Source organism: Nyctereutes procyonoides, unplaced genomic scaffold (genome assembly GCF_905146905.1).
Source record: "Nyctereutes procyonoides isolate TBG_1078 unplaced genomic scaffold, NYPRO_anot_genome, whole genome shotgun sequence".
Classification (NCBI taxonomy): Eukaryota; Metazoa; Chordata; class Mammalia; order Carnivora; family Canidae; genus Nyctereutes; species Nyctereutes procyonoides.
In genome coordinates, this window is record NW_026575049.1 from 23367279 (window position 1) to 23380420 (window position 13142).

General features: G+C 52.6%; 1 protein-coding gene across 9 annotated transcripts in view; it reads left to right on the forward strand.

The window, feature by feature from the left end:
• Positions 1 to 13142, forward strand: part of TTLL1 (TTL family tubulin polyglutamylase complex subunit L1) — a 50532-nt gene that overhangs the window by 17252 nt on the left and 20138 nt on the right. For all 9 annotated transcript variants that reach the window (XR_008664850.1, XR_008664848.1, XR_008664849.1 and 6 more), the window contains 5 exons: positions 602 to 736; positions 1337 to 1445; positions 4749 to 4892; positions 6788 to 6874; positions 9963 to 10126. Coding sequence is in view for 5 of the 9 variants with exons in the window: in XM_055328293.1 (XP_055184268.1) it covers positions 602 to 736; positions 1337 to 1445; positions 4749 to 4892; positions 6788 to 6874; positions 9963 to 10126 (639 nt within the window). In the remaining 4 variants the exon portion in view is untranslated. The remainder of the gene's footprint in view (positions 1 to 601; positions 737 to 1336; positions 1446 to 4748; positions 4893 to 6787; positions 6875 to 9962; positions 10127 to 13142) is intronic.

Sequence of the window (13142 nt, forward strand, 5' to 3'; positions counted from 1 at the left end):
GCCCGGGGTATGTGTGTTCGAATCCCTGTCTATACTTGCTGAGTACATTTTGTTTCTGTAGACTCTTACATGCTTCATCTGGGTAAATGAGGGGTGCCAGTAGCACCTCACTGGGGCAAGATGGGGAGGGAACAGGTGAATCTGTGTGAAACGCACAGGAGTGTGTGCGATCCATAGCAGGGATTGCTCTCGGCAGTCTCAGGTCAGGTCTCTGCCCAGGGTTTGAGGACTCCTTGGAACTGAGGTTAGATACCAGGCCAGGGGGTTTTGTCTGGGGCTCACCCTGCCTCTGAGGGCCCTGAACTGCTCAGAGATGTTGGAGTGTGATTCTCTCCTGGAGGGCTGGTGACTCAGTCAGGGTTCCCAGGAGGGGCAGGGTCACCTTCTTGTACAGAGCATTTAAGTCTGAGTGCACACTGCTGACCCCCTGGTGGGTTCCCAGGCACTGCTGGCACTGTCCTCTGGGGCAGGGGCACAGAGTGGATGCCACCTAAGCTCCATTTTATCCCCCCCACGCATCAGCCTCTCAATGAGAGGCAGAGAGCTGATTACCAACCTTGGGTCTTTGCCATCTAATTTTGACTTTCTCTGATGTGTTTAGGTTTATGACTCAGTCTACTAAGGAAGCCTACGTGATCTCTCTCTACATTAACAACCCGTTGCTAATCGGTGGGAGGAAGTTTGACCTGCGCTTGTATGTTCTGGTGTCGACCTACCGCCCGCTGCGCTGTTACATGTAAGAACCACTGGAGTCTTGTCTCATGCTTTGACACACCCAGAATAGACAGTTCTTCAGAGATGGAAAGTAGATTAGCGTTTGCCCAGCCCTGGCTCGGGGAGTGACTGCTAACGGTCACAGGGTTTCTCTGTGGCGACGAACCCAGGAGATGGAGTGCGGCGGTGGTCATGCACCTCTGAGTAAGCCAAGAGCCCCTGAGCTATACACTTTATGTGGAGGTTCTGTGGCATGTGGATTATGTATCAGTATGCCTGTTCTAAAAAAAAGAAACATAAGTGAAAAAGCAGCTCTTTTAAACGCTTAAAACCAAAAATGGGTTTTAAGGGAACAAAGTGTTACATATCTACATATATGTTTTTTAAGATTCTGTTTATTAGAGAGTGTATAAGCAGGGTGAGGGGTGGAGGGAGAGGGAGAAGCAGAACCCCACTGAGCAGGGAGCCTGACATGGGGCTGAATCCCAGGACCCTGAGACCATGACCTGAGCCGAAGGCAGACGCTTAACTGACTGAGCCTCCCAGGTGCCCCCCCCCCCGAGTGTTATATTTTATTTGTGCTTCTCCTCAGAGTGTTGAAGTAATCTAACTTCCAACATAGGTATAAACTTGGATTTTGCCGTTTCTGCACAGTGAAGTACACCCCAAGCACCAGTGAGCTGGACAACATGTTTGTTCACCTTACCAACGTCGCCATTCAGAAACATGGGGTGAGCGCATCCTTTCACTTGAGCTGAAGGAAATGGAGTGATTTTGTGGGTTTCTATTTGCGGCGAAAGGAGCAGAATTCGAGATGCCCTGGCATTCAGGAGGAGTGGGGAGGCCTAAGTATCCAGTGTGGCTGTCCCAGCGCATCAGCTGAGCCAGCCTCGAGTGGGGTGGCTCATGCAGAAAGCCCCGGGTTCAAGCCCTGCCTTTCTAGTTCTGTGACCTTGAGCGAGTTTTAATATGACTCTCCGAGCCTTGATTTCTCATTTGTAAAAGGTGATAATGTCACCCCCTCGTGGGAGTGGTGGGAGAACCCATGAGAGGACGCATCCTTGGCCATTCATGCCTCAAAGACTCATCACCGAGCACCTGTCTTGCCTGGGTTGGTCCCATGCTGAGGAATGTGTCATCTCAAACCGAGGTGCATGCTCTGAAGCTAAGGAGTGCAGATCTAGAAGAGCATGGGATGAAGGAGTCCCTAGTCCAGGTGGCTGGAGAAGCCTCCTGTGCAGAAGTTGTGCTTGAGCTGAGATGTCAGATGTAAGCAGGGATTACCCAGGTGGGGAAGGAGCATTCTAGCAGAGAGTGCAGCGTGTGCCAGGGTTCCATGGCAGGAAAGAGCACTACAGGAGCTGTGAGAAGGGCAGGGTGGCCGGAGTTGCCAGAGTGAATGTGGTGGGGTGAGAAGTAGCCGGGGAGGCCACCAAAGGCCAAGACACAGGACATCGAAGGTTCTGTGTGGGCTTTGGGGCTTTACTGTCATCCTTACAAGAATGTTCAGAAGGTCTCATTTCTTTATGAGAGATTCTTCCCTTTGGATCTTGCTTGATTGGAAGCTTTGGGTATTTTTTTAAATGTAATTTGAGTGGAAAGAGGGTCAGTGTTGATAGAAAACAAGCTTTTTCTGAGCAGCCTACTGAAGGGTTTGGTCAGACCAGCCTGAGCTCCAACCTCTGTCCATCACTTACCCTTTGTGTGACTCGGGCTGGTCACCCTGACCTCTCTGAGCCACCTCATCTGCAAACAGGAACCCTGGTATTACCTGGCTGGTCATGAAATGACAAGGGCTTCCACTTACTGAGGGCCTTGACAGTCCTCTGTGTGAGGCCGACCCTGGTTCACCACCCAGCAGGTTTCACTCAGCAAACTGGCGAGCCTCGCTGTTACATGTTCAAGGTTAGAGGAGCAAGGATGGCTTGGCCAGAACCTTATTCATAATAATCAGGAGAATGAGCCCTCATGGGATGCAGCACAAAACTTATGTCACTCGGAGAAAGCTGAGCCATGACATCAGGCACTTCGTCGCCAAGTAGCACAATTAGTGAGGTCTGGCCATGGCTGGGAAATGGCCATGCTGACCTGAGACCACTTGGTGTCCTTAGGACAGTGCGGAGCATGTCGGCCTGCCAGGCCGCTGGGGGCTGGGAGCCACACTGCAATCGAGAGGGCTCTACTCGATGGGCCTTCTCAGGACACCAGTCAGCTGAGTCACTATTTCGTCTATAAGAAACAGAAACCGTTTTTGTTTTTTTGGGTTTTTTTTAATCCATAGAAGGAGAAAGCAGAAGGCAGGACTTTTGGCGTGGCATCTCTGCAATGCACCAGAAGCCTCTGTGCTTTCTCTCTGGGTTCTATTTGTAAATGCTTCGCTTGTTAACATGAGAAAGTGCTTACTCTGAGAAACCTACATTTCAGTCTCAAATAGAAGCCTGGCATGGCTCTCGTTTAGAATTGCATGAGGGACAGATGTTATACTGGGCCCTGAAATGTTAAAGCAGTCTGTCGTCGGGGGCACAGCCTGGCGCCTGGGACAGAGATGGTGAAGGGGCATCCCCGCCCTCAGGCAGCTCAGGGACCAGTAGCGAAGGACTGATGATGAGGGAGGCCTCCAGGGGCTGCAATGGGAGTGCAGGCATGTGGGAGGGGGGCCCACCGGGAGGCAGATCGATAAAGGGATGGAAAGAGGAGGAGTGCATCCTACACGGGCAGTGTTTGCAAATTGCCTTGGTAAAGTGTTCTGAAATAAATCTGATTAAATAATGTTCCTACAGTCCAAAAAGTAGGTGGTACTTCCTGCTCTTTATACCGATGCATGTGTAAGGCAGCGTTTTGCCGTGGATACTTTACACCTTTATAACTTTTTTTTAAGTGAACTTTTCTTGAGAGTGAAGAGACTCTGTAACAGGGAAAAGAAAGGTATCAGTGGGCAGCAGCTGGTTTTCCTGTAACTTCTCAGAGTCCCTGTTTTTAGGGATACAAAGGCTGAGTTATTGAGAGTCTGTCTGAGGTGAGCATGCTTGGGTCCCTCATCTTGTAAGGTATTTTAGTGAAACTGACGTGTAAATTTGTCTCTAACCTCAAAAGGTATCTTTTTCAAACTGAGGTTAATTAAACTGTGGTTAAGTCTATTAATATGAAAAAAAAAAAAAGTCTGGTTTGAGTCAGCAGTATTTGTCCTTTCTTAGGCTGGTTTGATTTTCATTTTCACTTCTCAGCTTTATACTTAAGAAAACGAAACCTGGCCTCATAACGTCCTGATGTACTTGAGGATTTTCTAGCTTCTTGGCTTCAAAAGAGAGCATTGGGTAGAGAGTCAATGTTCAGGGTCAGAGGTATAGAAAGAGCTATGGATGAGGGTGAGAAAGCCGGGCTTGGGTGCCAGCTCCTCGCAGCCCGGGTGGAAGCTCAGGCACGTCCTGTAACCCCTCTGAGCCTGAGGCTCTTACCGCAGACGAGACGTAGTGAGGAGTTACATGTGTGGTGCTCTTGGACCACGATGCCTGGTGCCAGCATGTGGCCCCTCTGGAAGCAGACTCGGAGGCAGAGATGAGTGTGCAGGGTGTCTGCTGGGGAGCGTGGGGATGGGCGGGGCATCCAGACAGGGCAGAGGGAGAGTCGAACTGGGATGCAGTGGTGGCAGGGTACCTGGAGCTGGGTGGTCTGTAGAACCACCTGGGATGGAGCCACGAGGGACTGAGATACCCCAGTATTAGCCTGTTGCAGGTGGCCGGCTGCCAGGGTAGGGATAACGTTGGACTGGGCTGCTCCTGTTAGCCAAGGGTAGCCCCCAGAGAGGGTCTCTGCCAGAAGAGTGTCTTGGGCTTAAAGTGGGGGGGGGGGGGTCTTGGGGCCACTGCAGGGCATGAATTACTAATTTTGAGTGTACTATAGAGGTGAGTATTTTCGAATGTGCCTTATGGGGGATCCAGGGCAGGGGTACCCCGCACATGTTCTAGGGTGAGAGAGCAAGTGCTAGATTCCTCAGGGTGCATTGCCTGGGGGCCTGTGCCCTCTGCCGTCACCAGGAAGACTACAACCACATCCACGGAGGCAAGTGGACCGTGAGCAACCTGCGGCTCTACCTGGAGAGCACCAGAGGCAAGGAGGTGACCAGCAAGCTGTTTGACGAGATCCACTGGATTATTGTGCAGTCGCTGAAGGCTGTGGCGGTGAGTGCCGGGGTGAGGGGTGGGGCTGGGGCCTGGGAGCAGAGAGCCACTGAGTGAGCAGTGGGGGACGCTTGTTCTTTTGCCAAAAATACTCGTCTTCATGGGCTCACCTTCCTCATATCCACATGTTTGCCAGAGGCCGAGGCAGTTGTGGTGAGGCGGAGGGGCCAACTTCTGGCTACGTGCTGCCCAGGGCATGCCAGGTGCCCAGACAGGTCCTGCTGATGTCACCAGCAGCTCTTCTGTGCCCTTGGATCAAGGGGGCATACTTTGCTGTAAGCTGATGGTTAGAGATGGCCTCGCGGTGGCCTCCCCGTGTTTAGGCCTCCCCCTCTGTGATGTCACGGACACACAGGCTGCAGAAAGCCACCTCTCTGCTTGTTGCCTCAAGTCTGCTGTTTGTTGGCTGGTTTGTGGCTTTTGTTTGTTTCGTTTTACTGTTCCAAAGCAGGTGTGCATCTATTTTTGAGGGAAAGGAAAGGAAAGGAATAAACACCGGCCACCAGCATGTGGGCTGCTATGTTCAGAGCTTCCCCCGTAGGCTCCCAGATGCGCATCACCCCGTGACTCATGAGCAGCATGGAGGCTCAGCCCTGGAGTGAGGAAGTACAGGGACCAGCACAGGGGCCCGGGCCTGCCAGGGGGCTCCCAGCAGACTGGCCCACTGGCCATGGGACGTGAGGGCACTCGGCCTGGCACTCGGAGTAGGCCGCATGCCCCGTGGAGAGTGTATGCCCAGCCTTTCTGCGCCTTGGAGGCTGTCTCTGAAATCGGGAGACGGCGGGGGCGGGGGGCAGTTGGAGAGTTAGCAGCTTCCTGTCCTGCAGAGGCTGCTGGAATGGTGATGTGGGCAGTGGCCGGGGCTTGGGCCCCAGGCTTTCTGGGGAGGTGCCGTTCTATTGACTCCCCTGGGAAAAAAGTCCCTCCCCCCACCCCCACCCCCAGCCTGGTTTCCCTCCAGTGCGTGAGGTTGGACTGGCCCATCTCCCCACAGGAGTTTGGAGTTTGGGTTCTATTTTTTTTTTTTTTAAGATTTATTTATTTATTCATGAGAGACACAGAGATAGAGAAAGGGGCAGAGACACAGGCAGAGGGAGAAGCAGGCTCCATGCAGGGAGACTGACGTGGAACTCGATCCTGGGTCTCCAGGATCAGGCCCTGGGCTGAAGGCAGCGCTAAACCGCTGAGCCACCTGGGCTGCCCTGGAGTTTTGGTTCTAAATCCATGTTTGAAGTAGCGTGCACACACCCACTAGTGTATAAGAAGGCCTCACTCTCGTGTGTGTGCTTCTCCCACTGTGGGGTGCACATGGGTCCCAAGGGCACGTGGGACAGGGCTGCTTGCTGGGGCCTTCTCATAGGTTTTGAACGAGGTAGCCTGGGCAGGGCCTGGGAATCTGCATTGTAAGTGAAACCCTGGCTAGCAGGGTTTTTTTAATGCCCCTAGAGAATAGTTTATGAAGTGGAATTGAAAATTAAAAAGAAAATCCAGAAATGTTAATAAGTGGATCAACTCTTGTCACAGAACAGAGGTTCATGACCTAGCAGCCCCCATCCCCGAGAAGGGCCCAGCAGCCTGGCGGACAGTGTCTGTGACACAGCTGCACAGGCCTTAACTCTGTGCAGGGTGTGGAGTGGGACTTTTGTCCACTCCAAGGACAGCCCCATGTGGACAGAGACGCTATTGCTGTGATCAGGTCTCTAATGAGGAAGGCCCGGAGACACTGGGGATTGATTGCCTCATGGGGTCCCCTCGGAGGCTAAGGGACGTTTCTGTGTCTGAGCCCAGGCAGGGAGGCCCAGCACAGCCAGGCAGGCCTCCACAGTGGGCGGTGGTGTCAGCTGGGCCCTCCCCGAGGCCGGCCATATAAGCCCCTGGCGGTTACTCTCTTGCAGCCGGTGATGAACAACGACAAACACTGCTTCGAATGCTATGGGTACGATATCATCATCGACGACAAGCTGAAGCCCTGGCTGATCGAGGTAACTGTGCTGCAGCAGCCCGTGGGGTCGGGTGGCAGGGCTGGGGCAGAGGGGGTGTATGGGGACAGTTGGTCAGGAGCGACAGGCTTGCTGGGGGTGACCAGTGAGCACGCCCCCAATGTCTCCCCTCTGAGCCCAGCCCACACAGCCACTTCCCTCTTCTGGACACATCTGTGCCCTGGAGGCCCTGCCCTGTCCTCATGGGGACATGGCTCCCGTTCAGGAAAGGAGCGTCCAGACCCCGGAGCCTGTGGGCAGCGGTAGCACGCTATCCAGGGATAGCAGTATTGTCTTCTTCTGAGCAAGGCATAGTGTGGGAGTGGATTCATCTGCCTGTTTCAAGGCTTAGATGAGATGTAGTGGGGGCGGTCCTAGTGTTCACAGCCTTCCTCTGGTGACAGGCCTGGGTGACGCTTACACCAGGCCTTAGCAGCAGTGGGCACTGGCCTACTTGCCTGAGGCCCGGATATTGAGCCTGCCTTGTTGGGTTGCCCTGCTTTGCTTTGCAGCCAGAGAGAGGAGCTTGGGGCTCAGGGGACGTGGGGTTGGACACGTTCTGTTGGCCCGTTGGTCCGTCTCCCTGTGTGTGCCTCTGAGCATCAGCGGAGGCAAACGGCTCAAGCTCTTTAGCTCAGTCCTGTTTTGAGCCAGGAAAGCTGAGTCCCAAAGGGAAATTGTAGTGAGAGGGAAATTCAATGGAAGCCCTTACAGGAAGCTGCTGGGAGAGCCAAGTTATCAGAGAGCAAACTGTTCCAGAACAGTGTTTTCCAGATTACTTATTATACTGCCAAAAGGGTGTGCATACATGCGCGCGTGTGTGTGTGTGTGTGTGTGAGCGCACACAGAGATATACATAGATGTATACAGAGATCTACAGATGCATGTATAAAATATTTATGTTGTTTTTCCATTTTAGAAGTCTCGTGCACTGTCCTTGGTGCTACAGAATGTTTTTTTCCATTTTATTTTATTTTTTTTTTTTTTTATTTATTTACGATAGTCATACAGAGAGAGAGGGGGGCAGAGACACAGGCAGAGGGAGAAGCAGGCTCCATGCACCGGGAGCCTGACGTGGGATTCGATCCCGGGTCTCCAGGATCGCGCCCTGGGCCAAAGGCAGGCGCCAAACCGCTGCGCCACCCAGGGATCCCTTTTTTTCCATTTTAAACAGAGAAACTCAGGGGCGCCTGGGCGGATCAGTCAGTTAAGTGTTTGCCTTTGGCTCAGGCCATGATCCCGGGGTCCTGGGATCGAGCCCTGCATCGGGCTCCCTGCTAAGTGGAGTGTCTGCTTCTCCCTCCCTCCCTCCCTCTCTCTCTCTCTCTCTCTCTCTCTCTCTCTCTCAATTATTAAAATCTTTAAAGAAAAAGAAAGTAACTTGAATGGAAGTCAAGTTTTCCTTGATGAGCTAGGATCTTAATTGCAAATATTACTTTTAGCATAATAACAGATTGTAGTTTTAGTGTATTTAAAATAATTACAGCATCATGAAACACTGATATCATTCCAAGGGCCCCCAGGGATCACATGGCCTCTTTCACTGCATACGTTAGATACCTCGCTAGCAGCACGGGGTTTGGGAGAAACCTGAACACCTTGCCCACTTGCTGCCTCCAGTCTCACATGGCCCAAGGAAACGGCTAACCAAGGTCACAACTGTGTCTAAAGTAGGAGTAAACATGGGGCACCTGGGTGGCTCAGTCGGTTAAACATCTGTCTTTGGCTCGGGTCATGATCCTGGGGTCCTGGGATCAAGCCCCGCATCAGGCTCCTTGCTCAGCAGGGAACCCATTTCTTCCTCTCCCTCTACCACTCCCCATGCTTGGCCTCTCTCGCTTGCTCTCTCTCTGTCTCAAATAAATAAAATCTTTAAAAAAATAAATAAAGTAGGAATAAATAGGCGATGACTGAGGGCCAGTGGGACTTCACAGACGGTGAATAGTTGCATTTTAACCTGCCCATCTTTGACATTGCTTAGCTTCATGGGACTAACTTTCTGTCTACCAGATGGGTTCCTCATTTGTCAGAATATTGCTTTGTTGGTGAAGTATTACTCTCTCCACCAGAAAGGGCCCACTGGGGATGCCCTGGTGGCTCAGTCTGTAAAACATCCAACTCTTGATCTTCAGGTCATGAGTTTGAGCCCCATGTTGGGTATAGAGATGACTTAAAGGGGGGGGGGGCATTACTTTTTACTTCAACTCAACAATGCTATTTGGTTCACTGGTCCTAGCAAAGCTCTGCAGGGCAGCTTTCCTTTCCTCCTTTCCTTTCCTTTCCCCTTTCCCCTTTCTCCTTTCCCCTTTCCCCTTTCCTCTTTCCTCTTTCCCCCTTCCTTCCCTTCCCTTTCCTTCCCTTTCTTCTTTCCTCCTTCCTTCTTTTTTTAAAGATTTTATGTATGTGGATGCCTGGGTTGCTCAGTGGTTAAGCATCTGCCTTTGGCTCAGGGTGTGATCCTGGAGTCCTGGGATCAAGTCCCACATTGGGCTCCCTGCATGGAGCCTGCTTCTCCCTCTGCGTATGTCTCTGCCTGTCTCTCTCTCTGTGTCTCATGAATAAATAAGTAAAAACTTAAAAAAAAAAGATTTTATGTATTTATTCATGAGAGACACACAGAGAGAGGCAGAGACATGGGCAGAGGGAGAAGCAGGCTCCCTGCAGGGAGTCCCTTGACCCTGGGACTCTGGGATCATACCCTGAGCAGAAGGCAAATGCTCAACCGCTGAGCCACCCTGGCATCCCAAGCGGGGCAGCTCACAATACTTGGTTCAGAGCTCATCACACAGGTAGACACTACGGTTATGTTTATGATCTGTGTTCACTTAACATTTTTATTTATGTGATGAGTGATTTGTAGGTCATAATCCCAACTGTTTTCAGTATTATTTATATTTCATCCAATAGCTAATGGAAGCAGATCCTAAAACGCTTCCTATACAAAGCACCTGAGGATATTAGATACGAACAGTATGAAATGACAGCTGGATCTAAAACGTGTGGTAGCCGGCATTTCCCTCTGCAGCGTGTGTATTCGTGCCACGGGAGTCTGTGATCCAAGTGAAGAACATGGTTCCTTTTCTTCTCGTAGGTGAACGCGTCCCCATCTCTTACCTCCAGCACTGCCAACGACCGAATCCTTAAGTATAACCTGATCAACGACACCCTCAATATTGCCGTACCTAATGGCGAGATTCCGGACTGTAAATGGAACAAGTCACCCCCGAAGGAAGTTCTCGGCAATTACGAAATTCTGTAAGTCTGTGTGCAGACTGGGCAGCCATCCTTGTGTGTTTCAGACTGAGGGGCGCCAAGGCCCAGCTAGGGGTTTCTGCCTGTGTGTGGACTGGTCTTGTTTGGGCCGAGTGTTTCACTTATTAATGACATTATGGGAGAGATCCTGTTGTAGTGGAAAAACAGGTATTAAACTAGGTCTTTGGATCTTGTGCTTAATCAATATTGATTAAGCGTTTGCCACCTGCTGGGCACCATGTGAGCCACTGGGCCAGGTGCAGGAGGTAGAAGCAGGAGAGCTCTGGGCCTTACCTTCTCCCTGGCCGCCGTGGAGCAGAGAGGCCCAGCTCGCACCCTGGCCCCGCTGCTTGGAGCTGTGGGACGTTGACAAAGTCTCTGTAACTCTTAGAGCCTGCTAGTCTATCTTGAGTGGGGGCTAATGAGAGCTATCTTGTAGAGTCAGGGAGACGGGAAATGCTAATGATAAGACCTGACAGCCGAGGGCTGACCATGGCGCCAGAAACCGTGCTGAGTGCCTCCTGCGTGTTATCATGCTTCATTTCCCCAGCGACCTCCTGAGGTCAGTATTGTCATTGAGACTCCTCTTACACACGTGGGAACAAAGGTTTAGAGGTAAAGTGGCCTGCTGGCCGTGACAAAAAGTGGAAGCAGTGTGAGAGCCTGTCAAGGGGGCAGTGGTTGAGCAAAGTACTGTTCATTCATACCCTGGAATAGCAGGTGGCCATTGAAAACATGGCCCAGGAGCTCTGCATGGGGCCTGGGAGGCTGAGGAGGAAAGCACGTTGCAGAAAGGCCCACGTAAAGCAAGTAGAGGCCTCTGCCCTCCCTCAGCGTGGACAGACATCTACATGTGGGACTACTTACATGAGTGCGGAGGGATGCACATTAGCTTGTCTGCGTGGAAGCGACTCCTGTGGGCTGCGAGGTATGGAGGGGGAACTGGCTAAGAGAGGCAAATAGTGCCCCGAACTGGGAGGGGCACATGTGTGAGGATCACGTTAGTACTTCTATAAGAGTAGAAATGCGCATTTAACGTTTCAAGGAAACAAAGGAAGAGATTTGTAGTGAACACTGCACACGGATCCCAGGCCCACACAGGTAGGCTGCTGGCATGGGGGCTCAGCCTCTAGAGCCTACGCTGGCCGCCTCGCCGCCTCTGCCCCTGCATGGTGTTGACGTCTGTGTGCAGCACGGGGGAAGGTGGAAGGCTAAGTCAGAGGGAAGTGGGGCCTCCGGGGGCAGCAGTGGTGAGCTTCAGGTGTGCTCGGCGTGGTTAGTTGTTGTCTCCAGCCACGGTCAGCTGCCTGGGCTGAGTGCGGGGTCAGCAGATGGTTGGAAGTGATCAGCGCTGGGGACCTGTCAGGTAAGGAGGAGGGTGAGAGGGTGAGGTGCTGGGAGACCCAGTGGTTGTGGGTTGTTGGGGCCGGGGCACCAGGGAAGTCACCTGGGAAAGAAGAGGCAGGGGTCAGAAGGAGTGTCTACCATCCGGGTTTTGCAGGGGTTGCGGTTACTGGACATGACAAGGTTGGTGGAGGGGTGTGTTGGAATGTACCTGAACGGGGGCAGAGGACGGGACATTGGGGGGCACAGGGTCAGGGAATTGGGGTCTCCTGTTTGGTCACCGCAGTTGCCTACAGCTGTGAGCCAGGAGCCTGAATCGTAAGGAATTGGGGTTACAGGTAACTGCACGAATGGGAAGGGTGGTGGAAGGAGGTTTTGAAGAGGGGGGGCTCCCTCCAGGCCCAGGGGCATGATGGGTGGGAAAGAAAGCACCTGCATTTGAGGGGCTGCAGGGAAGCAGCGTCTTGGGGAGAGCCAGGTTTTAGCGCAGGAAGGTGCAGGGGACGTTCTAGGATGAGGTGGAGGAAGGACTCGGGCTTGCTGGTGACACATGAGTTCTGAGTGCGCTGAGGAAGAGAAGGGGTGGTCAGACTGGGGCGTGTCCAGAGCCTCTGGGGGGCAACGTGGGAGGTGCGGGGTGACGTGAAGGAGATGGTGGCTGAGCCCTGACAGCCTCTGCGACAGGGACGGGGTGTGTGGAGGAATCTTGCCTCCTGCCAGGAGTCTGAGGTCCTTGGTGGATCTCCCTCCAACCAGCCAGGGTGGTGGGCAGGCGGGGCTGTCAGGAGCCCGTGGGGGCCTCAAGGGAGGCCACAGACACCCTATTTTCAGTATAAGACGCAAAGGTCAGAGCCTCACTGCTGTTGACGAGACAAAAAGGTCTCCCCCCACCCACTCAGCTACCCTGTCCTCACTCCTGTGAGTAAAGAAGGCTCCAGTCAGAGCTGATAGTTCCAGGCGTTTCCACTCAGGACTCCTCCCAGGGCTTCAGATGACCTCATCGTCGGGAATCCCGCTTTTGGCTCACAGCCACAGCCTCTTGCAGCGGTGGCTGTGCTGCGTGGGGAGGGAGGGCCCTGACTCCACCATGTTGGGTGCTCTGCCTTCCATGGAGAGCTCACAGCAGTCTCCAGAGGGTGCCAGCAGCAAGAGGAGGAGGCCAGGCTGCCACTTAATGGCCCAAGGTCACACCGCTGGTGCTGGCCCCCAGAAACAGGCGCTCCTGTTGCCCTGATGGCTGTCCTGGCCACCAAGCCATGAATCCCGGCCCTCTGCGCCTGCAGCCTCCAGGCCCCTGGTCTAAAGGTGCTGGGAATAAATAAATGAATGAATGAATGAATGAATGAATGGTCTAAAGGTGCTGGGAATAAATAAATAAATGAAGGAAGGAAGGAAAGGAAGGAAGGAAAGGAAGGAAGGAAGGAAGGAAGGAAGGAAGGAAGGAAGGAAGGAAGGAAGAAAAAAAGAAAGAAAGAAAGAAAGAAAGAAAGAAAGAAAGAAAGAAAGAAAGAAAGAAAGAAAGAGAAAGAAAGAAAAAGAAAGAAAAAGAAAGAGCGAGCGTGCTGGGTATGGTTGAGCCTTTGAGACGCTCGTCCAGGGCGCCCAGGTGGCTCAGGCAGTTAAGTGTCCAATTCTCGGTTTCGGCTTGGGTCGTGATCTCAGGGTCATGAACGTG